General features: G+C 42.8%; 1 protein-coding gene and 1 long non-coding RNA gene across 8 annotated transcripts in view; one reads left to right on the plus strand and one right to left on the minus strand.

The window, feature by feature from the left end:
* Positions 1-21580, minus strand: part of AFF3 (ALF transcription elongation factor 3) — a 729890-nt gene extending 708310 nt beyond the window's left edge. For 6 of the 7 annotated variants that reach the window (XM_066377560.1, XM_066377559.1, XM_066377558.1 and 3 more), the window contains exon 1: positions 21502-21580. In XM_066377560.1, the coding sequence (XP_066233657.1) occupies positions 21502-21554 (53 nt within the window). In that variant the 5' untranslated portion in view covers positions 21555-21580. The remainder of the gene's footprint in view (positions 1-21501) is intronic. The other variant, XM_066377557.1, reaches the window with a different exon arrangement.
* Positions 21581-21930: 350 nt separating this feature from the next.
* Positions 21931-23094, plus strand: LOC136400592 (uncharacterized). The gene is made up of 2 exons (XR_010750338.1): positions 21931-22355; positions 22888-23094. It is a non-coding gene; the product is annotated as an uncharacterized lncRNA (long non-coding RNA).
* The last annotated feature ends 4074 nt before the right edge of the window (positions 23095-27168 follow it).

A 27168-nucleotide genomic window follows, 5' to 3' on the forward strand; every position in this document is an offset into this window, starting at 1 on the left:
TCTTCCCATACACAAAGTGATGATCAGGATAAGCATGTCTCAACTCATTATCAACACAAAGGTATGAACTCCCCTACAGCCCTTTCACTATTCAAGACCATCATCTGATGTAAAACAACCTTCTCATTGCCTTGGCCATACCAATACCAACTCCATGCCCTCACCAATTACTCCTCTATCCCCAAAGCTCTCAGTCCACCTCAATCCCACTCCCCTTTATTGCAACATGCAAACTCTCCATCAGGCCCTTTCACTCAGCACCCTATACCCTAAACTCCAAAACCACTCACAGCCCAACTGTTACCATTTCCAAATCCATTAAGCAAACTGGCTATGTCAGAATCACCCAGGAAGGTGATTTTTGTACCTCAATATGAAGTTCTGGTCCCCTAATCCCAGAGACTCTGGATTCCTGGGTGATTCTGGAAAGCATTTAGATTTGAGAACCCCAAGACTAATACCGAGTTATAGGACTGGATAGATGATCTCCAAAGCTCCCTTCAAACAGAGCTAGGAGTCTATGATTGCAGCTTCTAGAGATGTTTTATGGATACTTATTTCTTTCTAACCAGATTTCACGCTTCTCCGGAGCAGAGGGCCACAATACTTTTCCTCTGTTCCATGCCAGCACTGTACTTTGTGTAGAGTAGGAGCTCAAAAACATACAATCACGAGTTTCTATGACTACATCCTGCTGACCGAGGAGAACTGGTTAGCTGGGCAACAGACACTGCTGTGGCTGGGCTACTTAGCAAATCTTGTGCAGATGCTATGTTACTGCTTGCTCCGAAAAAACCTCTTACACAAGTTTTAAGAAATCAGCATTTGACTTACTATACTTAAGAAACTGTACAAATGACTCTTTCAATTACTAGGGTACTACCAAAGTACAAGTTCTGACTTTCTGTTTATTTGTTAATGAAACCACAGAAAGTGCATATGCTCAGAAAGTGCAGTAACATTGCTGGTCTATGAGAATTATGAAGCACTGCTGTACTGTCATAAAATTCAAAAACCTAATAGAAAGTAATGGTGAGACAAACAGGATAGTGGTTCTTATTATTGTAACGACAATGGGATAATCCAGATAATGATTCAAGTCCAGGAAACGTATTAAATGGGCCTGCATCTATTACCAAGCTCATTCTATTAAAAGAGGATTTTTCTAGCTGGCTTTTTAGAGTCAGAGGTCCCAAAAAAAAGGAGGCAGATGTGTGATGGCTGGCCAGGACACTGGGGGTTAGGATTTATTTTGTTCATTTTATTGTTTTTTTCTTTTTTACTTTGAATTGTAGTGTAATGAACCAAGGCTGAAAATCTTCTAACTGGCCACATTCAATCATGTTACTGCTTCAGACATTTACTTGGTATTCCTGATTCCTGGCCCAGAAGGTATTTGAATTTGTGACCCTTGTGTTAAATATTTACATATTTACATAAACAATTGTATCTTATCATCATGAGCACACTCACAATATTTTACTTGCTTCTTTTAACCCTGTTCCTAAAATCTGAATGCGTCATATAATATACAACATTATGTGAGAACTTTGAAACTTGGTTATCAATAAAAGGTCAGTCATTCATAATATGTGCATGTGCAAAAATGAAGCTTCTACCTTTCCATGGGACATCTTGGGAAAGTTATGTTCCTTTATTTTTCTCTCTAGTGTTCATGAGCTTCTAATAGCAAAGAAAAAAATTTAGAAAAAGTCTGATTTCAAAAGAAGTCATTCAACAATGTACCAGCAAAATGAATCCAGCAGTGTCCAAAACGATTACACACTATGACTAAATGAGATAATTCAAGAAATGCAAGGTTGGTTCAACATAAAAAACTCAGTCAATTCAAATAAACATGAAGAGACTAAATGACAAAATCCATCATGATCATCTTAATATACACACACACATACACATATATGTATATATATATGGATGTATGTATACACACACAATCATGTCATCTGCAAACAGAAATAGTTAGAACCCCCGTAACACACATATATACGCCTAAGGAATATGCACATATAAACACACTCACAACTATTAGACTAACAAATACGTTCAGCAAGGTTGCTGGATACAAAATCAATATACAAAATAAAATGTAAAAATATCAATAACTCATGTTTCCATCACTAAATAATAACTAGAAACTAAAAATACTGCTGTTTTAATGTCACTGATCTCAACCTGACTATACAGAATATAAAATTCAGAATTTACTTTAGCTTTTTAAAAACTATAGATGATATTTGGTTAAGAAAAATGTTTCCTGCACTAATCAGGCAGTGTGCAAGTGAGCAAGCCTAACACAGCTGTTTTCCCTACACGTACTCAGTGTGGAGTTTTAGAGGAGAGTTCCTGGAGAAAGTTATTTTGAGTTTTAAAGGAATGATTAGAGTTAGTGAGACTGGGAGCAGGACAGATGTGGTAGAGGCAGTAATGTCAGCAAAGACAAACTGATGGACTTAAAGCATTATATACACAATTCTAGAAAATGTGGAAAAGATACTTTTGTTAATATAGCCAAGAAGGTTAAGTGTTGAGAATTAAAAAAGATTTTGAAGCAACAAAAGATCTGCTGTTAGACCCACTAAAGAACACTACTTGTTCAATTAATTCTCCTCTAATGAGTTTTCTTCAAAGTAGTTTATAGTAATTGCAATCAGTTCAAAATATTGCATTGTGATGCTCATACAAACTAGAAAGTAATGACTGTATTTTCACTTATTTAGTTTATGTTTTTACTTTAGTCCAGTCTCTCAGAGTTTAAACACTGAGTACTTCACAGTATTGGTGTGGACTGTTTCCTTTTTCAATTTAATTAGAATTAACAAAAAAGTGGTTTCTGGTTCTAACAATATTGAATGTGCTTCTTTATAGGTAATGGAAAAAACCATGCCTGACCAGGTGGTGGCACAGTGGATAGAGCGTCAACCTGGGATGCTGAGGTCCCAGGTTCAAAATGAGCATAGACTCACCAGCTTGAGTGTGGGTTCACGAGCTTGAGCGTGGGATCACAGACACGACTCCATGGTCGCTGACTTGAACCCAAAGGTTTCTGGCTTGAAGCCCAAGGTCAATGGCTTGAACCCAAGGTCACTGGCTTGAGCAAGGGATCACTGGCTCAGCTGGAGCCCCCCGGTCAAGGCACATGTAAGAAAGCAGTCAATGAACAATCAAAGTGACACAATTGCAAGTTGATGCTTCTCATCTCGCTTCCTTCCTGTCTGTCTGTCCCTGTTCGTCCTCTTTTCTATTTCTCTCTCCTTTGCTTAAAAAAAAATTAAGTAACCATGAGAGGAGAAAGAAAATAAATTACCATGTTTTGAGGCCCTACTATGGCCCAGACTTTTGTGTCTATTATCTCATTTAATCTTCATAACAAATCAGTGGCATAGGCATTACTACCTCTATTTTATACTTGAGGAAACTGAGGCTCAGACGAGTTAAGTTACTTGTTTAAGGTAACAAAACTAGTAAATCACAATCAGAATTTGAACCTATTGCATTCTGGCCCCGAACCCCTTTCCCTTCCCATGACCAAATGATGTCTTCCTGGAATTCAGCCAAGTGGGGTTTTCTAACCTACATTAAAATTTGTCTTGCTATCAAGAATTTTTAATGACGACATTTAAAAAATTTAAAGTTGTTCTCATGTGTTTCAATGTTAACAATTCCTTAAGTCAATGATCTATGATCTATTCATTTTACTTCACTAAAATATCTCGACATAAATTAAGCCATTTATTTATCCATGTCATCAACCAACACTCTTTATAGAATCAGTCATATAGTTTCTTTATGCAGAACCTAAAAAAACAAACAAGCAAAAAAACTCACATAAGATAATCTACACAAATAAGAATCACCTTAACACAATTTCAGACTACTCTCATGAACAGTTTTACTAATTTTATTCCTGCACTATTATCATTGTAATTAGTAAAGTTACTTTTAAGTGTTATGGTAGATTTGACCAGCTATAAACAGTTGTTACCATTGTCTTCACACTTAATACTTCTCAGATGTTTTTCAAAAGTCTCCTCTGCCCAACATATATATAGTACATCTATAACCACCCCACACGCTCTTCCTCTTATTCTGGGCCTGGCCCAACCACTTCCTTATCTGAGACTTTCCTCCATTCGTTTGCCCTCCTTTCCCTTCAAGAGCGAAAGCAGCCTGACCAGGCGGTGGCGCAGTGGATAGAGCGTCAAACTGGGATGTGGAAGGACCCAGGTTCGAGACCCCGAGGTCGCCAGATTGAGCGCGGGCTCATCTGGCTTGAGCAAAAGCTCACCAGCTTGGACCCAGGGTCGCTGGCCCCAGCAAGGGGTTACTCAGTCTGCTGAAGGCCCGCGGTCAAGGCACATATGAGAAAGCAATCAATGAACAACTAAGAAGTCGCAATGCGCAACGAAAAACTAATAATTGATGCTTCTCATCTGTCTCCATTTCCTGTCTGTCTGTCCCTATCCCTCTAACTCTCTCTGTCTCTGTAAAAATAAATAAATAAATAAATAAATAAATAAATAAATAAATAAATAAATAAAATTTTGAAAAAAAAGCGAAAGCATTCACGGTATCCACTCTCCCACCTCCCATTCATTTTTTCTCCCTCAGTGCCAACCTACAGACCACCTCAGACTGTCGTATTAGGGGACTGCTCTATACTGGCTGACCATGAACTCCACTCTCATAGCCTCCACCATCCCCAACATTTCCTCTCAAACTCCTTCAGAAGCTGCTCTCCCTCCACAGCTCTCGCAGTGCCCTCAGACTACTTCTCACTCTCCACACTCTTCTTGGATAACCTTGCCCAGTTTCACAGCCATCACCAGAACCTGCATGTGGATAATTCCAAAGTCTGTATTTCTATGCTAACCTTCTTCCTAAACATCATTATCATACAGCAAACTTCCTGCGAGCAACTCCACCTGGATGGCCCAAAGCTACTTCAAAGGTAACATATTTAAATTCCAAACACTTGTTCTTTCCCCATTCAGTCTGCTTCTCCTTTTGAATTCCCTACCTCTCCACATACGCTGAACATCCTAAAAGTATCTTTGTCCCCTCATCTTCCCTCACTCCCCCACCCTGTTGATCAGCAAATTCTGCTAATGTCATCCCCTAAACACCTCTCTAATCCCACTCCTCTCCATCCTCACTGGCCTGGGCTGAGCACCATCTCTCCCTGCCTGACCTCCTGATCCCTCAGCCACCAGATTCATCCATGTAAACTGCCTTCTAGAAATAATAAAATGCAAATGTGACCAGTGTTCACCTGCTCATAACCCTCCACAGAATACTGGAAAATGTTCAAGCTCCTTGGCATGCCATGCAGGGCCCTCCAGAGCCTAGCCCCTGGACCCCCACTTCCCAAACTCATCTTCTGTCACTGCCTACCTTTCATGCTCCAGATCTGAAACTTACCCGTGTCACTGCTGTTGTTCACAACATGCTTTTATGTCCACCAATTTGTCTTTGCTGACATTACTGCCTCTACCACATTCGTCCTGCTCCCAGTCTCACTAACTCCAATCATTCCTTTAAAACTCAAAATAGATGTAACTTTCTCCAGGAACTCTCCTCTAAAACTCCACACTGAGTACGTGTAGGGAAAACAGCTGTGTTAGGCTTGCTCACTTGCACACTGCCTGATTGGTGCATGAGCAAGTGGCTGCACCATGTGTGTATAGTCTATGTAAGGCTATGGGTGCTTGCCCTCAGCACAAATGACAGATTGCCTGCCCGCCACTGCATGAGGCTGTTTTTGCTGTCTGTTCGTGTGCTGCCTTCAGAAGCGGTTTTCCCTGCAGGTTTGCTTGTCCACCATTGCAAGACTCGATTAAACAGGAATGGCCCGACGCTTTCCGGCTCCACAGTTCCTCTACCATCTGCCCAAATCCCAATGTGAACCTGCCTGGCCTCAGCCACCAGCATTACAGTTGGGTACCCTTTTATGTACTCATCAGGATTCCCTACTAAAGCATGTAAAAACCCTACAGAGGTTATTCGAAATAATCTGTTACAGGCTAAAGTATAAACACATCAAGAACCAAAAACATAGTCTATTCACTTGTGTGTCTGGCTCGATTAATGGGAATTCATTTCAACTGGAAACCTGTAACTCCAGAGGGAAAATGTTACAAAGAGCAGCTTAAAGCATTGATCCTGTTTTACATTATTGTATATAATATTTTAGGACTTTAAAATATTACTTTTGTCCTGCTGAGGGATAAGAGTAGTGAAAGGAATAGAAATTAATTTATGTAACTAATTATCTAAATATTAGAAACAAAAACAATATATATTTTTTTAGACTATAAATATTTAATTTTTATACTCAGAATTTGTTAACTCAGCCTTAGAGCTTTAATTCAAGTTGAAGGGGGAGAGGGAGAAGGAAGGATATCTAGGTAGTAGATAAAATTCACCAACTTTCCCATGGAAGACTTTTCTCAGGTATTCTGGGCATACAAAAAGATTAAACTCTACTTACTAAACACAAACACTCTAAAGCAGTGGTTTTCAACTACGGGTCCATGGAGTGTTGTCTGTCGGGCAGAAATTTCGTACCAATCCACAAAAGAGTTAACCACCCTAAGGTTATACGGCCGGTCTGCCAGTGATTTTGTGACGGTCCATGAAAGCATTAACCACTCTGATAGCTTCATACAACATCAGGGTGGTAAAGTCTTTCATGAACCCACACGAAATTTCTGGTGGACCAGCACCTACAGTTGAAAACCACTGCTGTAAAGAACAGTCACCAAAAGGGTGTAGTTCTCAGAAAAGGACATGCCATATCCTAGGGCATAACCTATCTCCAAGGAAAGAAACACAAATTGGAGTGGTCCTGTGGTACCAGCTCAGTGGCCCTCTCCTAGGTGTGAACATGCTTCTGAGAAAGACTCAGCAGGCTCTGCACATAATATCTGTCTCAAGCTCCAAATATCCCACAACAGCAGGTGATCAGTGGGGCTCAAGCACAGCAAGGACTTCATCTGAATCACCCTAACCTGGGCCTTGACAACAAAATCCAGGCAAGTCTTCTTCCTAGGCCAGGGTTCAGGAACCTTTTTGGCTGAGAGAGCCATGAACGCCACATATTTTAAAATGTAATTCCGTGAGAGCCATACAATATGTTTAACACTAAATACAAGTAAATGTGTGCATTTTATGTAAGACCAACACTTTTGAAGTACAATAAGTCTCTGAATTCTTTTTAATAACGTTGTTATGCTGTTGGTAACCAATGATGAATAAAGTACTTCTTACCATTAATGCGACTTCTGGTGCTGCATGGTTTTGCTGATGGCTTTGTAGTCTGGTTGATACGTGGTGAGGTTAAGCTTCATGCAGGCGTTGAGACTTCCATCCGTTAAACGTGATCGTAGGTTGGTCTTAACGTTCTTTAGATGTGAGAAAGACTGCTCACATGCATACGTAGAGCCAAACATTGTTGGTACAGCAATATTCACATGCTGCAGTGTGTGGTATGTGATGGGATGCGCGTTCCAAGTTTTGACAATCAGCTGGTCCACGGGTTGAAGTTTTTTCATTTCTCCCCACTTGTGTTTGCTCACCAACTCTGCTTGCTGTCGTGCAAGTCTTTCCAAATCTTCATTCAGTGACTTGAACTTATTCAACCACATGTCTGAGGCCTTCAGGTCAGTTGCTTGTAGCTCAAAATCTCTGACAGAGACACTGGGGATGTAACTCAGGTCGGCATTGTCCACTGCACACTCTTGTGGATGGGTGATGAACTTAAAAAGAAGAGTGCGCTCACGAAACTCTCCAAAGCGGGCTTTGAATGACTGCAGGAGATTAGATGTAAAGCCCGCTAGCTGATGGAGATCAAGATATTGAGCAGGGTCACTTGCTGTGCATGCATCTTTAAACTCTCCCAGTTTTTCAAAGTGTAGTAAATGACCTGTTTCAATGTCGGCGATGAAGAGTTCCAGCTTGTTTCCAAATGCAAACTGCTTCAACTGCTTGTTGAAGGGATAAGACTGTATTTCCAACGCCTTGCATTTTCACATTGAGCTGGTTCAGATGTTCAGTCATGTCCACGAGATAGTATTGTAGAACTTCAGGAGCCACTCAGCATTAGCTAACTCAGGATGCTCGACATTTTTCATTTCAAGAAAAGTCTGGATTTCACTCAGACAAGCCGCGAAATGGCTGAGCACCTTCCCTCTGGACAACCAAAGCACATTGCTGTGCAGAAGCAGACCAGGATAATTATTCCCAACTTCATCCAGCAGTGTTTTAAACTGGTGATCATTTTAAAGCTCAGGCAACAATAAAGTTGACCACCCAAATGACCAGCGACATTACCTCACCAAGCTGCTCTCCACACATCTGAGCACAAAGTGCCTCCTGATGTAGGATGCAGTGAAAACTTAGGATGGGTCTCTTTTCATGTTCACAAAGAAGCGCTACGAATCCTGTTTTTCATGCACGGAGCACCATCAGTACACACCAAAATAAGTTTATCCATCAGTAGATTTTTTTCTTTAGCAAACTCAGTGAAAGACTTGAGTAAATCCTCCCCTCTTATTGTCTCTTTCATAGGCAAAACAGCAAGACTTTACTCACGGAGTGTGTCACCGACAGCATACCTTGCAATCACACTGAACGGGGATAAATGGCTTACGTCTGTTGACTCATCCAAAGTGAGAGAAAAGAATGGTGCTGCATTTATGTCCTTCACTTGGGTTGCCTCAATTTGATTTGCCATCATGATGGTACGACCATGAACAGTTCTTGCCAACAGAAGCATGACTTTTATTCGTTTGATTATCGTCTTTATCCGAAAAGTCGTCAAAAAGTTCATTGGCAACATCAAGCGTGAATGTTTTAGCATACTCCCCCCCCCCATCTGTGAATGGCTTTCCGTTTCTCACAATTGCTAAAGCACCAGCAAAGCTAGCTGAATTCCAGTCACCTTGTTGGGTCCAAACACGGAGTTGCTGCTGACTAGCTTGCACCTTGCACAGTAGCTCTTGACATGCTTTCTTCCTGCTGTCCCCCATTGGATATTTCGATGCAAATGTAGTATGGTGTGTCAAAGTGCTGCTTTATATTTGGCCGTTTCATAGATGCAATTTTATCATTGCATATTAGACACACTGCAGAACCTGCTCTCTCCACAAAGGCGAATTCGTCTGTCCATTCTTGCTAAAAAGTGCGATACTCCTCATCTTTTGTTATTTTAGCCATCTTCTTGGTAAAAAGGGTTTCTGCAATTAGCTAGCTGACTACTTGATTAAAAGGAGGGAAGTTTACTTCCTGACCTCACAACGACCTGTGTACGTTTATGCATTATCCAATAAAAATTTGGTGTTGTCCTGGAGGACAGCTGTGATTGGCTCCAGCCACCCACAACCATGAACATGAGTGGTAGGAAATGAATGGATTGTAATACATGAGAATGTTTTATATTTTTAACGTTATTATTTTTTTATTAAAGAATTGTCTGCGAGCCAGATGCAGCCATCAAAAGAGCCACATCTGGCTCGCGAGCCAATAGGTTCCCAACCCGTCCTAGACAGTTACACAGCTAGAAACAACTGGTATACCATTGTAAAGTAAAAATTCACCTGATTTTACATCAAAAAGAAAAGGTTACTACATATGGATGTCATTTGGAGTAGTATGGTTTTCTTATTGCTGCTGACCCTGCAGTCTATGATAGACAACTCTTATTTTGCTCAGAGGGTCTCTAAGGCTACACCTGCCAACAGGTACATCCATCATGGCTACAGACTAGGAGTGGAACTGAGCAGGACACTTCAAAAAGGGGAGGGACCAACCATTCTGGATCCTGAGCCCCTATGTCCGTAAACTGCAGAGTCCCTGGTCAGTAAAGACACCTGCCTCTCAACCTGAGGTCATGTCTCAACTTCCAACAGCACTTTCCATCTCAGCAGTCCTGAGAAAGGTCACAAACAGGCTCCGTGCCATAAAATATGGGTGGCATTACAGGGAGCAGGCAGGGCCATGCTAACTGCCTGTCTTCTCAGTCAAGGCTAAAAGCAGGAATAATGTAAATAAAGTACACTGTAAATAACATAAACAATGCAAATAAAATACAGAATTTAACTCACCATCATCAGTTTTTTTTCTTGTTTTTTTGTGACAGAGACAGAGAGAAAGACAGAGAGAGGGACAGATAGACAGATAGGGACAGACAGACAGGGAAAACGATGAGAAGCATCAACTCTTTGTTGCGGCTCCTTAGTTGTTCATTAATTGCTTTCTCATATGTGCCTTGATCAGTGGGCTACAGCAGACAGAGTGACCCCTTGCTCAAGCCAGCGACCTTGGGTTCAAGCTGATGAGCTATGCTCAAACCAGATGAGCCTGTCCTCAAGCTGGAGACCTTAGGGTTTCAAACCTGGGTCCTCTGTGTCCCAGTCCAAAGCTCTATCCACTGCACCACCGCCTGGTCTGGTTGCTTTTTTTTTCATAAGGAACAAAAGGGAGTTTATTCTTAGGACCCACCTAGCAAACTGCTACCTGCCTCTGAGGGTCTCTTTCTGCAGTTGTCTACATCACTTGCCTACTCCGTTCTTTGCACCAGATATTGATAGCCAATAAAGTGTTTTCTCCAATGTGGAAGAAAATACATGAACTGGGTAACACTAGTACAAAGCAACAACAGAACACTTGTCTTCCTTACTATGGGTCTAACCTACCTCCATGCTCAAGTTTCAGTACTTTCCCTCTCTCCTCCCAATCTGAAGGAAAGGTTAAATCAGTGGAACATTGCCTATCGCAAGAAATGGTTAAACACAATCAGATAACCTAATGGACTATGATGAATAAGGCAGGCCATTATGGCTACTAGATAGCACAAATGAGAACCACTGCCCCAAACAATGGGCTAGAAACTATCAAGTATTTCCTCTGAGGGTTCATATGTGTCCCAAGTCTGTAAGATTTAAGTGGGTCAGTACTGTTCCTGAAAAGTCATCTATCTTTTCAAAACTGTAGTCACATTTGTTTAAACCAAACCTGGCTTTCTCTTACTAGCAACAGTCTTCTTTGAAATGTGTGTGATGTGCGGTGTTGTGTGGTGTGTATGTATGTACGTACACATAAACTCTCATTAAGAAGCTAAAGCAAACATATTTCCTGCCAATCTCACAGCACATTCAAAGTCAACTGTGCTGTATTTACTCTCATAATCAGTCCTACCTGCACATATTTTTCTAATAAAATAAAATTGGAAACTATACACAGAAACTGCAGCTCAGTCTGACTACCTGATGGGCTCATGGCACTGCAATAAAGGCTAAGGGAGAGGGCAGCTGGCAGAACTGGGACAGAAGGTCCCCATCTGAAGTGTCTGACACTTGCCATTGGTTCCACTTGGAACTGAGTTGTGATTTCTCCTAGGACACCAGGAAAGTTGCAATTTGCAGCTATGACCACAGGGTAGTGCAGTAATTCTGCAAATAGCTGTTCCCCCTCCCACACCAATGCCACCTCCATGACCCCCATTCCCACTCCCAGTTCCCTCCCAAAGAGAGAATGGCTGGGAGAGAATACTGACGTTTGTTCTGAGTCCTGGACACCTACAGGGGCTATTGTAAGACTCCTGACAAACCCAGAGTGTCTGTAAGGCTATCCGGTGACTCAACCTTTGCTCATGACGCAGAAGGACACAGCCTTTGAAGGACAAGAACTATAAAACTGAAAAAGTGATTACAAACTGTTTATTTAGCTTTTCATGTTTGTTTCCCACTATATCCCCACTAGGATACAATTAACCACTCCCGCACTCATCAGAAATATCAGGAAGACACATGCAAAAAAATAAATGCTGCATCTAAATATAAGCTCCTGGCATTGTGGAATTGTATAAGCCACCCCAAAATAAAGAGGAAAAATAAAGTATTTTGAAAAAGGTTCTTCCCAAAGGTATTTTTTATCCCTTTAGTTCTCAAAGTTTGGTCTACTGACTGTGAGTATGATTAGTAATGCAGAATCAAAGCCCCACCTTGGACCTGTTCAATTTATCAAGATCCCTACACTATCTAAATGTACAATCATGTTTGGAAAGTGCTGCCTGGCTGACAGTTGATACAGAGACTATACTGACCTGCAACCCCCAAAACAGTTTTCTAAGTTCTGGGTCTCTTCTTCCTCGCAATATATTTTCTAGAAAACCAAATATATTTTGAAATTTGAAAACCAAAACATGTTATTTCCCAGAACTGGTGATGATCCACTAGTAAAGCTTTTTTCTCTCTAAACTGCCAGGTAACTAATTAATGTTTCAATGAACTTTGACAGAAAATTTGTTCTGTCACTTCATAGCTCAGGTGAACAGTACAGATATGACAAGAAAAAATTATATAAGACAGATTCACATTATAGCACTCTAGAGGATTTTTAAAAACCAATTTCTTGTTTATAAAAAAAATGGTGGGGAAAATTTCAGCATCAAGTTAAGCACATAACTCTAAACTGAGTTGCTATGTTAGTGTGGCCTCCCAATTACAGACATTTTTGTTTAACTCAGCCCAAAACAAACCTACTTGAAAGAAATTAAATGAAGAGGTTTCAGTATCCTCTGCCTTTCTCCATATGTGAGTGGAGAAATTACAAAGGGGAAAAGATACAGTGCATACAATTAATGACTTCTACACTCTTTTATTCCGCAACCTGTGATTAGAATGATCATAGGCCACTCCAGTGATCACAGGTGGATGGACTTTGAGATAACTTATTGCTGCTGTTCCAGTTACCCAGGAATCTCTTTCCAGAAGAACCTGGCAGGGGGTCTACAGCCTCCTAGAGATAGCTAATTGTTATGTCTAAAGCAGAAGGTGTCACATCACCATTAGATACTGCCACACACACTGAACTTCCTAGAACCCTTAAATAACCCAGAACAACTCTGTCCCTCCTTCCTAACTCCTGCAAACATCTGAGGGCCTGTCTCTCATATCCCCAGGTGTTAATTTCCATAGACTTAACCCATTTAGTTTCTTGGATGGCACCGTATACTCCTACCCTGGTATAACTATGCATTTTGTTTCTATTGAAACTAAATTATGATTAGGCTGACATAATTTAATGAGACCCACAGTGCCAAATGAAGTCATTTGATGTAATGGGTAGTAATTCAATATATTTTCAGTGAAACATCAAATATTATGTAATGGTTAATATATCTACATATGTTAGTAGAACAACCGTAAGCAAGGGCATATTTGACTGCTAACCTATGATGTATAACTAAGAAAATCTACCAATCTCTACTTTAAAATGTCCCTGGGTCCCATCACCAGGGACAGAGCTCTGCACCAAAGGGATGACCTGACCCATGTGGCCTTTCTGCATCCTTCCTTGTTTAAGATGAAGAGGCATTTTTAGGGAAGCAAAGGGTAGTAAAGAATTATATTTGGGCCCTGGCCGGTTGGCTCAGCGGTAGAGCATCGGCCTGGCGTGCGGGGGACCCGGGTTCGATTCCTGGCCAGGGCACATAGGAGAAGCGCCCATTTGCTTCTCCACCCCCCCCTCCTTCCTCTCTGTCTCTCTCTTCCCCTCCCGCAGCCAAGGCTCCATTGGAGCAAAGATGGCCCGGGCGCTGGGGATGGCTCCTTGGCCTCTGCCCCAGGCGCTTGAATGGCTCTGGTTGCGGCAGAGCAACGCCCTGGAGGGGCAGAGCGCCGCCCCTGGTGGGCGAGCCGGGTGGATCCCAGTCGGGCGCATGTGGGAGTCTGTCTGACTGTTTCTCCCTGTTTCCAGCTTCAGAAAAAAAAAAAAAAAGAATTATATTTGGCATTCACAAAGCAACTGACACTTTTATTACTAACATCACAACCTTACGAGGTGGGCCTGCACAGTGCTGTCATTTTATAAGTGATTAAACCAAGACTGAATAGGAAATGAGAAAAGTCGTGAGCTGCCCAGGGCCAAACACAAAGCAAGGTTGGAGCCAGCTGAATTTGGAAACTTCAATTAAATTCCCAGACAAAAGGGAACAGGCAATACTGAAAATAAGTTTTATGGATTTCACTTTGAAATAAAACAAGGAAACATTATGTTATCATTATATGGTATTAAAATTGTCTTTTATGGCCTTCATGTTGCCACCAAGGCTTTATTCCCAAAAATAAAGAAAATTTAAACAGGCAAACTCATTCCAGGTTACAAATTCCATTTACACACACAAAAAAAATCTTGCACTCCATTTTAAGAGATTTTTTTTTTCCCTAATGTGATTGTTACTTTAATCAACATTATGCCAAAGGGCCTGGGTTCAAGCTGCTAAACCTCGTGTCACTGATCAGACCCACTCTGGTTCAGAGGGACATTCTCCCAAAATAAGTTCTTAGCATTTTACAACCCTCCTACATTTTCACAAGGGAGAATCTGGAACAGAGGAAAGAATCATTTTCCCACACACAATACTCATCCTTAGCGTCATCAGAAGCCATTTTTTGTTAAAACCCATCTGCACATCCAGCACGCATCCCCCTATTATCCTGGCAGCCCCCAGTTAAACTCAAGTGCTCTGTACCCTGAATTAACCAGTCTCTCCACCTGGCTGGCTCCAAAACACACCACCTATGGTGCTGGGTGGATGCAGTACTCAGCTCCTTGCCCCCAGAATTTCATGACTTGCCATCCACATGTACCTACCTCCTCCACACTGGCCACCAGCCTCTTCAAGGCTGCACCACATAGGCCCTCGGCCCGAAGCCACTCGTCTTGGAAAAATATAGTGGTGAGCAAAAGTAGGTTTATAGTTGTAAGTACGCAAAACATAGAGTTTATTCTTGTATTATTTATTCTTGTACTAAGTATTTTTCCATATAAACTGTAAAACTACTTTTGCCCACCCCCTGTATTCATCCTACACCTACTGAGACCCTTTCCCAGGCTCTGGGGCACTCTGGGGCTCTCAGCCAATGAGAGTGCCGCAGCCAATCACACAGCCACTTCCAGCCAATGAGAGTGAGGGCTGCCACTGGTCCAGATCAGCAATTTACAACCAGTGTGCCAGCGCAGGGCGGGCACACTGGTGTGCTGCAAGAATTTTTAAAACATGCAATACCTGACTATTTAGTCAAGGGCGCTGACCTCTTTTTCCTTAGATTATCAGATAAAAAAATGACAACAGCCAACACAACAATTGCCATCTGGCATAAATGAGTCAAAATTATACCTTTTTTGGGGGGGGGGGGTCACATCTGCAAAAAATGTATCTTTTGGTGTGCTATGGAATTTTCGTAATTAGTTTGTGTGCCATGAAATGAAAAAGGTTGAAAATCGCTGCTCTAGACCAATCACTCTAGAACCAAGACCAAGGCTCAGCCCACTTGAGTGAAGGTGGTAGTCCCACCACTGTGCACCTCTGCTTCTGCTGTGTCCTGGTGAACTGCTCTGTCCTCTAAGGACTGATACAGGAATGGGAGTAGGCCTTAACATGTTTGCTTTGCTGGGCCTGGAGGAAAGAGTCCAAGCACCTGAGGGTCAAGATCAGGGGCCTGGGGAAGTTTTCTAACTCTAGGAAGAGCCAAGGAAGCCTGTCTAAGGAGGCCTGGAAGAAGCCATAACCTGGTCACACGCACTGGCAGCTGATATGAAGAGACCCACTGTGTCAGTAGGCACTATGGGGAAGCATCACAGGCAGACAGGTTGTTAGCACTCTGCTTCGCCCCCTCCCCCGCAGGAGTGCCGTCACCCACACCCTGCTTCAGGTAATAACTTTATCTTCACCAAACAAGCTCCACACTTTATTCCCTTTATTTCTATTCATAGTCTTCCCTCCCAGTGGGCTTTCCTTGCTTTTATTTTCTCCTTCTGATCTACTTCTCCAGGAACCATGCCAAATGCCACTTAACCATGAAGGTCTCACTCTCTCAAAGGGATGTGCCCCATCCCCCTGAAACAGGCAATGTCAGCTTTTGCAGATATTTATGTGTGTGGCTTATTCTCCTACAAGCTCCCAGCAAACTCTCTCTTTTGTATCCCCTACAGCAGGGGTTGGGAACCTTTTTGGCTGAGAGAGCCATGAAAGCCAGATATTTTAAAATGTAATTCCATGAGAGCCATACAATGACCCGTGTACCTTACGCATTATCCAATAAAAATTTGGTGTTGTCCCGGAGGACAGCTGTGATTGGCTCCAGCCACCCGCAACCATGAACATGAGCAGTAGGAAATGAATGGATTGTAATACATGAGAATGTTTTATATTTTTAATGTTATTATTTTTTTTATTAAAGATTTATCTGCGAGCCAGATGCAGCCATCAAAAGAGCCACATCTGGCTCGCAAGCCATAGGTTCCCAACCCCTGCCCTACAGTAAGGTTTGTTTGGCTAGCTGACTGGTTGGCTGGTTGGTTGTTTTCAAACCAATGAATGGAAAGAAAAAAAAAAGAAAACAGAAATTGTCAAAATACATCATACATAGTATGGATAAGTGTTACCTTCATGACATACATGTTTGTTTCAGTTATGTGTATGTGTGTTCAGTTATATACTAGGCTGTAATATTAAACATATTTGTTACTGTGAGTCATGGTCTAAAACATTTGAAAGCCATGGCTCTACAGTACTTATCCTTTGCCTAATACTCCATGGATGATTATTGAATTGAACAAATTAATGAGTTTGAAATACCATTAATTACAACTGCAAAGGTTCAATTTTGAAAGAATATAAAGGATAATGCCTATTTGAACAAAAGTAAATGGATTCTGGCCAACGTAAAGCTATTGGGAAGAGGGACAGTAAAGAGGAATCTGAGTATTTACTATTGTATTTCAATAGACTTTCTCCCCAACAACTAAAATATGTTTACAGTTAAGGAAGATTAAATCCAATTTTGACCAAGTTAACTTTGGAAAACTCTTCTCATTCACTGAAAGCAACTCATGATTACAAAGTTCTGCATCTTTAAAATACTTGGTATAGGTAATTCCACCATGAGTCATGAAAAGATCTTTCAGATACACCATGAAAGCCTTTGTTCAAGTTCTTTCTTTGCCCAAGATGCCTCTATGTCCTGTCAATACCCCACCTCCACTGTCTGTAAAAATTCCATTCATCTTCCAAGGCTTAGTTCAAAGGCCACCTTTTCCATGAAAGTCTTTTTTCTTTTTAAACTCAATTTTTCCTCTTTCCCTCCTCTACCACCCACCCTAGTTCCACGTATGATCTTTCTCTCAAATCAAAAATGTTGAAAACTTCCTTTTTCACCTTTCTCATACCAATCCATGGTTTATTCATCTTTGTTTCCCCAACAGCAATCAGCACAGGTCTTATACTTAAAAGATAATCAATATATCTGTTAAGTGAGTAAAAGCAACGGTTAGCTTGTTAAAAAGAATGGTCATTATTTTAAAGGCCCTGAGGAATGGCTTACATGCCCAGCAGCTGATCAAAAGCTGGTGGAGAGCAGGAAGAAAAGCAGGAGGGATGGAGTGGGAGACTGAAAAAAGGAACCAGTCCTCCCGACATCTGCCCCTGTACAACTCTACAGATGATGGGCTATAGAGTTGGTGCAGAATGAGTGTCTTCACTGTGCTCCAAATCATCCACTCTTGCTTCATATCAGAAATGGGAACTGAATTAAAGGTGCAAATTTCTTCTCAACTTTAAGGTATGGCTGAAATGAAAAATTAAAACAGCTATTTGGAGGTCAAAAGACCTCCCTTGAAAAATAAGTATAAACGTAGTTCTTAAATTATCAACTAATTGTCTATATTTATTATATTCAACAGTATAGAACTTTTCTCTTCATATTATCTCTGCAGATATCTGGAGATACTTTCTGTGACCACTACTAGATTAAACTAGCTCAGGTTTAAACCTAGTCAAAACTAACACACTGCAACTTGTTTTATTGGAAAATGGTGCCCACAACTTAGAAAAAAATAGGAATTAAAGTTAGGAATTAAAATATCATTCTCTTTTCCATTAATATACCTCCACCCACACTTTCCAAAGCAGTGTTTTCCTAAGATGAATTAAAACAAAGAAGTTTTTAGTGGTCTTTATTTTATTTTTATTATTTTTTTCAGAAAAAATATCTTTATGACCTTGGGTTTTTTTTATTTTTAAGCAAAATCACAAAGAAAAAACTGACATCTGATTACATTAAAAATTTTATTTTGGTACTTTTTTATTTTTTAATTTATTGGGTTGACATGGTGCTTTAAACCATACAGGTTTCAAATTATTTTAAATTTACATATTTATTTTAAATATATATTTACGAGTAAATATATATTTATATTAACATATATTTTTAAAATATGTTAATGCATATAGTGTATGCATATAGTGTATGCATTAACATATATTTTAAAAATATATAAATCTTTGTTTTCAAATTTTTAGTTTTAGGTCAATATCATTTAGGGCTCTAACCTTCTCTTTCTTTCATGCTTTAACAAAACCTTAGTTTCCAGTCCATCAAAATTTTGTCTTATTAATTTCAGAGCCACTTCTATAAACTGGGCCACATCTGTAGTACTATAGAGAATGCACTGAATTTGAAATCAGAAAACTGAGCTTGGCAATTAATGCCTACTTCAAATATAGGTCCTTCAGTTCTAGATGTGTGGCCCTGGGCAAATTACCTGATCTTCTCCACCCTCAATTTCCTAATCTATAAATGGGAATAAGAATAGTACCTGCTTCCTACGGTTGTTGTGAGGATTAAATGAGCTAAAAATATGGAATGTATTTAGAACAGAGTTAAAACAGTACCTGGTAAGTGGTAAGTGCACACTAAATGTCCACTTGTTTTATAGTCTCAGTAAAGTCACATTACAGTTCAAAGCCTCCATTTCCTTGTCTATAAAATGAGACTACTACATGTGCCACCTCTAGGATTGTTATGAGATTCAAATAAGAAAACAATGGATATGAAAATATCTGACAAAAAGTACAAAAATGTTAGTTATTCTGGATCACCTATAAGCTTAAAAGCACAGCGTAAAATTGAGTTAGAAAATACCATATAAAAATTCATCCATATCTGAGAAAACGTCTGTGTTAAAATGCATGCTCAAGAAATTTGATATATCTCTATCATAAATATATAAGCTTTTATAAAATGTAATTTTCACATCTGCAAACTAGAATTAGTCCTTCAGTCAAGCCAAACTGTTCTACTATATTGTAAGCAAGAAGCAAGACAGCCTGGGCTCTGGCCGGTTGGCTCAGCAGTAGAGTGTCTGCCCAGCACAGGGAAGTCCTGGGGTTCAATTCCCAGCCAGGGCACACAGGAGAAGCGCTCATCTGCTTCTCCACCCTTCCCCCTCTCCTTTCTTTCCATCTCTCTCTGCCCCTAGAGCAGCCAAGGCTCCACTGGAGCAAAAGTTTACCCGGGCGCTGAGGACGGCTCCACGGCCTCCACCTCAGGTGCTAAAATGGCTCTAGCCACAACAGCACAATGTCCCAGAAGGGCAGAGCATCGCCCCCTGGTGGGCATGCTGGGTGGATCCCAGTCAGGTGCATGCAGGAGTGTGTCTGACTGCCTCCTCACTTCTAACTTCAGAAAAATACAAAAAAAAAAAAAAAAAGACAGCCTATACACCTAAGGAAGACAGGCCAAAGAAAAAATTATATATTGATTAAAATCTGATTGCATGTACAGCAACTTTTTAAAAATGATTAATTTTTTCACTTTTAAAAAAGTAAGTATACTGTCGCTAATGTAAATTTCAGGTCAACTCAACAGACATTTATTGTATGACTGTCCCAGGTAAGTCACCTGGGAATTATGGATGCAAAGGGAAATAAGCTCAGGCCCTGTGCTGGAGAAGCCCACAGATTATGGCTGATAATTTCAAAATATTATTTGTAAAAGTCATGAGAAGGTTTCAGTTTGAGCCAGCAAACAGAAAAGCAGCATAAAAATATGCCAAAAGAATAAGTCCTTTTCTTTGACTGAAATACTGCCTTATAAAAAGCAAGTAATTTTTAAAGCACAATTTCTATCTAGAAACCTACTGAATTCGTGCCAGAAACCAACATTCCTGAATGTAAACCTGTAAAATAACAGGTATCTGTAAATGAAAGGCTGAAATAACCCCAGGAGTAACAACACAGTAATTAGCAACTTTTATAGAGTAATAATATGTTTCATATTCTTTCTACACTGGCTCTTTGAAGTTTCCAATTTTCCACAGTGTAATATATAACAGTTTCATTACATTAGGGCCCATCTCCTGTATTTTATAAAAAACTGCTCCATAATGTGCTAGTTTTGTGTCAAGTTTGTGACACCTGGCTTTAAAAAGATAAAAGTCAATAGAAACCTAAATCACTAGAAAATACACAACATCCACATATCATCTCAACGATCTATAAATCATAAAGCAGTTTAGCTTTAAAATTGTGCATTGCATATTCATGTGCACACCACTTGGAGTTGTAGACACATGTGAACTCTTTACGGAATTAAACCAAATAAAAAAGAAAAGCTCTACATACAATAAGCGATTACCGGAGGCAGAACAGAGAGCAGTTAATATGCTTGTTTCAGCAGATGTTCATTCCCGTAAATATTAAACAGAACACAAGTTCCTGCAGGAATAATATGCAGGCAGTAATTTTAACACCTGAATGGGGCTGGTTGGAAACATTTAGGTTATGGGGGCAGAGGGGGTAAGAAGGATGTTGAAGCAGCCAATGAGATTTTAAAACACCCGCATCGGAATTAAACTGCTTCTAGCGGCGATGTGCCTACAGCAGCTCCCCGTTGCAAGAACCTGAGCACAGAACCGGGTGGGCTCCCAGGCCGCCGGCGCCCGGGCTGCGAGTCACGAGCCGGGCACGAAGGGCTGCAGGCGGCGCGGGTGGGTGGAGTGGTGATGAGCAGGAGGAGAACTGTGCAGAGGTGCGCAGAAAGGGCCCGAAGGAATGTGAACCTCGAGAACATGGGTGTCTCTGGGGCAAGGCCTCTGGAATTCCTGCACTGAGAAACACTTGCCCCCTGCCCTGGTGCTCACTTCCATCTCGGGTGGGAGTGGGTGGGAGGGGCAGAAAGGACGCAGCCGCCAAGACCCAGCGCCGACAGGCAGTGGAGCATCCTTAAGGGCACTTCGCTGCAGCCTCAACTCCAGGGGGTCGCTGGTGTGAACCCGAGGCTCTCGGAGAAGAAGGAGGGGAGAGGGGTGAGGGGTTCGAAGGATGTAACCAGGCACTAGTGACACATTCTAGAAATCGGTTCTTTTTTTTCTCGCCATGGCTGCGCTCTGCCCCTGGCTCCCCAGATCACTAGCCACTGGGCTAGGGCGGCCAGCACCGGGGAGAGGCTGGGAAAGGGGGCAAGAAGACGAGCAAGCGGCCGCGCATCCACTGGGGGGAGGCAGGAAGGAGAGCGCGCAGTGGGCGCCGGGACCCACCCCACCCCCACGGCGCAGCCCCCGGCCCAGGTGAGGCTCTAGCCGCCGCGGCGCCAATTCGACGCTCCCGCCGCCCCAGCAGCCGGCGCGGGGACTCACCACAGCGACTCGAGGTCCCATTCTTGGAGCAGGGCTAAGTCGAAGCTGTCCATGGTGGGAGGTGTCGGTGTCAGTGCCGAAGCCGAAGCCGCCGCCGCCGCCGCCGCCGCCGCCGCCGCCGCCGCGCCTTGGGCCGCCCGCGCGCTGCAACGAAAAGCGGCGCTCAAGGTGCATACCAGCCGCGCCGGGGCCGCCGCCGCCTCCCGCGCCCTCACCCCTCGCCCCCGACGCGGGGCCGCCCGGGCAGCCGCGGCCACACTCACCCGCTCGCCGCTCGCGCGCAGGCACACTCGGCAGAGCGGCTCTCTCGCCGCCGCCGCCGCCGCCGCGCCGCCCCTCCTCCTCCCCGCCCCGCGGCGGCCCGGCCCGCTGCCCCCGCCGCCGCGCTCCGCGCTGCCCGCCGCCTCTTTCTCCTCAGGGAGGCGCGTGTGCGCGGGCGAGGCCGAGACGCGCGCACCCGGGGCCCCGCGCTGCGCCTGCCCGCCCGCGCGCCCCTGCGCTCCCCACGCCGCCCCTCGGGGTCCCGCGCCACCCGGCACCCGCGCCCTCGCCGCGCATCCTACCCTCAGCAGCGCCCAGGCGGCAGGGCGGCCTGCGAGCGGGGCGGAGGGGAGGAGGGCCGGCGGCGCCGCGGGCGGGGATGCTGAGCCGGCCGTCTGGCGCACCTCTTGCCGCCCGCCCAGCTTGCCCTCTCGTGTGGGCCCCGGACCCGCTTTGACCCTGCCAGTCGCTCCCGCCGACGGAGGTTGCAGACCTGGAGTCGGTACCGGAAAATTCCGGACCGCCCCAGGCCCGGGAGAGTTAACTGTGCCGCCTCCAGCAGCGCTGTAAACCGTTTAAAATATCTGGAGTCAGTAAGTTAAGGGAAATAAAGGGGAAGCGGGAGAACAGCTCTCCCGGTGGGACCTGCAGTTTGGCCTGCATCCTCCAGCTGGCTAGTCCCTGGAAACCAAGCTCCCTCTTTTTATTTCTTACAGGGGAGGGGGCAGGCCTCTGGGTGTAGACTGCAAACTTCCTGCCCCAACTCCAGTCTGGAGATTGGCGTATTGTCAGTTGCAAGGATGAGCGTGTCATTGTGGCTCCTAAAAATCAAGTACTTATTATTCTTACTTCCTTGATTTTAAAGAAATTTTCCTCTCCTGACTATAGACACGCTGAGAAGGCCACGTCTAGATCTGTTTCTCCAGAACCGGGAGCCCTACTCAGTGCCCCAACCTCCTGGTCCTTTTGACCACCGCTCCGGGATCCTCACTCGGGATCCAGAGATTTCCTGGAGAGAAGAGTACAGAGCAGGGTAGTTAGGTCCCACCACTTGCCCGGAACCCCCACTCCCTGCCATGGGGAGGCCTTTCTGATACTCTCCCTTTTGTTCTTTCTCAATGAAAGGAACCACTGGCTGGGGTCTCTGGAAATCTAGACCCTTAGGTAGAAGGCACAGGATCCCTCCAGGGTCAAGCCTGAGAGTCACCCTGTCATCTCCCTGACCTGTGAATGAGAATTAATGAACGAAGTCTGGCGAACATGCAAGAGGAAGAAAAAAACCAATGAGAATTCCTTCCTATTTGGAGTTGGATTACAAAATGCTCATCCCCCTACATCCCCCTGCTCTGAAGTAGTCCTTCCTTTATCAGCATCCATAGATAATGTGCAAAATGTAAAACAATAAATTAAGGCAGACTGAGTGCTCACATAGTTTGAGAAAACAATTATTTTACAAACAACTCTAGTCCCTAAAAGCCTCCCTCCCTCCTTAGTTGAAGGTAGTACCAGAAGAACAAAGAGACTGACCACAGGAGAAAGTACAGGTGAGAAAGGCTGTCCTCCCAAATCCCAGTCCACAATGTATTTGGAAAGAAAAAATAAAATTTGTCTCCCTAATAGCTCCTTAGCACATGCATTTGCTGGAAATGTTTGCTCTGGCAAAAATGAGATGCCTGAGCCATCCAGACAGCATTCCCAGGAACAAAGGATGGGGGGGGTGGGGTGGAGGAGAGGAGGGAACAGCCCCTCTCTGGAAGAACTGCAAGTTCCACAGCCTGAACTAGGAATGCATCCTGCCTCTGTGCTGGGGGCTGCAGTCCGGAAGCTTCCAGAAAGCAGACCTCCCACCCCTGGCAGAGATCTGGCTCTCCTTCCCTTCCCACCACATCTGTTTATGCAAAGGAGGGCCGCTGAAGGACAAACAACCATGTTTACTGGGAGTCGCACCCAGGGCTTGATGCTCAAGATACAGCTTTGCCTTCCCATGGAGGCTGAAAAGAAATAGATGGGTCAGAAAGGGGAAGAGAAAGCACTGGGGTGCATGGAGCTGGTGGATCAGCTCACTCATAAAAGTCCTCTCCCCCAAAGCTGAATCTCCAGAGGGAGATTTATATTTGAATTTAAACATGGTGCTTTGAGTTAATACATGAGTATACTTGAACCTAAAGCAATTTCACTGTGGGTATTTAAATTTTTTTCATCAGAAAAAGCTCCTATTTTCTGTTTGGGGTCTTTCACGTGGAGCAAGCTGCATTAATACTTTTATTTCTGCTGTATATTTTTATGTAGACTGTCCAGTTGGAGAATAGAACCTTTTGAAGAAACCCAAGTAATAGTTATAGATACCATTTTTACTAAAGTGTCATGGAAATAAATACAAATGAATAGTATTTACAAGTAAAATGTAGAACAGTTTATAAGAGCCTTAATAGGGAGTTTTTGTTATTATTATTTATATAGTTTATTAAGGTTCCCATTATTCTCCAGCCCCTATGTACCTGTACTAAAACAAGTATTTAATTTAGTTGTTAAATTTTAAATCCTTAATACAGAACAAAAAAGGGCTTGGACTTCCTGGAATTAGAATACCAGAACTAAAAGGGAAGCATTTTTTGTGAAGAATAAAAGACTACCTAAACTTAAAATAAAAATAAGAGCTGATGTTTCCTATGAAGTTGACATAGCATCTATGCACACTAACGACCTTGAGACTTGAGGGACTTTTCTCCTGAGATAGATCCAGCAGTTCCACAGCCACAAAATGAAACCGCACAGTTCCTGAGAGCTCAGTGAGGAGAGCTGCTGGCTTCCTAGGTCAGGTCTGTTTGTTTAGGCAAAAATCTATGAAGAAAGGGACTAAGGAATGAATCCTACTCAGTCAGGGGAAGACATACAAGTGCACTTAGCAAGGGCTCCACTCCCATTTCCAAACCTGAAATTGGAAGCCTCCTAAGTAGACCCAGAAGCGAATCTATGGCATCCAACTAAGATCTCCCTTTGGCTACAAATGGAGAGGAGAGAAACCTTGCATGGCTTTATTAATTCATTCCATATTCTGAAGACATGGCTGCAACTCAGAGGTCGCCTTTGTGACCAGGTGGGAATTTTCCTTTTATAATCTCTCCATTCCCCTAGAAAAAGGTGCTTGGCTGAAAGCCAGCTGTGCAGGTGGTCTTGCTGCAAGGAGATGGGAGACTCTCCTCCACCTCCCCTTGCAGGGTTTATCATTACACCTTCTCTCCTGTTCCAGCCAGGCTGCCGACCCATGGGCAGTCTGTTTCCCTTTCCAGGGGCTTTTTGGGTGTTTGTAACTGTGTCTAGGGATTGCAGAATAAGCCCTCCAGGCTTTCTGCTTGCAAATTTCCTGCTAATATGTCAAGCCCAGGATATTTGGGTTTTAATCCACCTAGGAGTTCTAGTATCTTCAGGCCTTTTCCTCTTCACTGGTTTATCAGAGTGGTTCTAGCCTGGGATCGAGGTGCCTCTCTGTTTCTATTTTTTTCATCATTTACCAGGTTCTGAGCAGATGGTGTGGCTGTGCTGGCTGTCATCACTCCTCCTATGTTTCCATGGAAACATGGGGCATAGGGACCATTTCTGCCTTGGGCTTTCTGACGGTATCCTCTGGCAGACAACTTCAACACTCTGGGCTCCTCCCCTTTGTCTGCCCACATTCTGGAAAGTTTGAGAATGTTCTGTGGTCCTGGAAGCAATGGTCATTTCAGAGATCATCTAAGCACATAGTTCCTTCAGATTGCTGTGAACTGGCCTGAAAAGGGAGGAAAAGGGATAAGGTTCTAGCCTGTCACATGGCTGAGGCCGGTTTGTTTTGGTGGCTTATTTGGACTTTTTGTCCCTCAGCCAGCTTCCATAATGGCTAATTATTGCCCAGATGTCCAAAAAGATGCTTCTAAGGTTGCATCTGCTCATAAAACTACAGATACTTAACGAGTAAAGCATGTTACTAAGTTTTACACTTTACTGATCTTCTACCTCCTCCATATGCATTTTTTTTATTTGTACAAAACTAGGTTTTCCCAAGGAATGCACCTTTCCTGAAGTCTACAGAAATGGCAGAGTTTGGCAGGGTCAGAGACCAAGCAAGGCCAAAAAAAGAGGGAAGAAAATAATCCTTGGGAGAGGGTAGAGAAGTAAAGGGAAATTTTCCATGTTATTCAAGTAGCAGACAAGACAAAGATCATTCAAAATATGCTCAACTACCGTAACATTGTTGAGAGAAAGTATTGTCCAATTAAAGAGTTATTTTTTTAAGTTGATTTGGTATAAGAATTCCATGCCTATGTCTTTGGTGATAGTTGCTTCTTATACAGCTGGTACAAAAGCCTAGTGTGTGACGCTTACCAAATTTCTTAAAAGTACAAGAAACAAAGCAGGCACATCTACTGAAGATGAAAATTCAGGCTGCAAATGGATCAGAAAAGTAGTTTCTATCACAGATCATGTATTTCGTGCCATGCTGACTTACTTGTGGAATAATCCCATTGTTTGTGGTATGAGACAGTCTCTTGGTTCTGGTAACAAGAGCCAAATATCTGACTTAAAACTTAATACACCTACTGATGGGTGTGCCTCTTCAAGATGTGCACTGGCCATTGTGCAAGATTCAAGGACTCTGAACCTGTTAAAAATAGGAGATAACAAATCATAATGATTGCAAACATTTCTATGTTATGATATACTGTTCTAACCATCAACTCCGTTTATTCTGCCTGAAGCCATTTGAGATATGTTACTATTGTTCTTATCTTACAGGTGACTAAACTAAAGAACAGTTACGTGACACTAACCAAGGCATGGCAGATCAGGGACTGGACCTAGCAGCCACAATACCACACCGCCTCCCATAATTTTTGCCTTAATTATCTATAGCATTGGATCATTCCCATTCTTGTGGGTGCTAATATAATGAATGTAATACAAACCTAATCAGAAGGCAAGAAAGTTTTGACCCCAGACCTCTGCCCTGTGATACCTAGAGTATGGCACACATTCTATGAAGTCTCAGTGTCCTTCTTTGCAACATGAGAAGGCTCGGTTAGACATTCTGTGTCTGTCAGTTCTGAAATGTTAGAGTTCTGTTTTCAGTTGTCCTACTGAGTGCGCTGAACAGAAATCCTTGGAGTACATCAGGAGAACCATAAATCTTTTCTTGTTTAAATGTAGGCACTCCTATTCAGCTTAAACAAATCTCAAGGTGTTGGTCTGTTCCAAGCAGGAGTAATTGCTGTCTGTTAAGTGTTAACAGCCAACAAGACCAAAGTGTTCAGGAAGAGGACACTTAGCTTAAGTCTGGAAGGAAATGTGGGAAAGAAAAATCAAAACATGACTGTGAGTGTCAGACTTTTCTCTGTGGCACGACACAATATTCAAGGATGGAGCCGATGA

The sequence above is a fragment of the Saccopteryx leptura genome, chromosome 3 (assembly GCF_036850995.1).
Source record: "Saccopteryx leptura isolate mSacLep1 chromosome 3, mSacLep1_pri_phased_curated, whole genome shotgun sequence".
Lineage (NCBI taxonomy): Eukaryota > Metazoa > Chordata > Mammalia > Chiroptera > Emballonuridae > Saccopteryx > Saccopteryx leptura.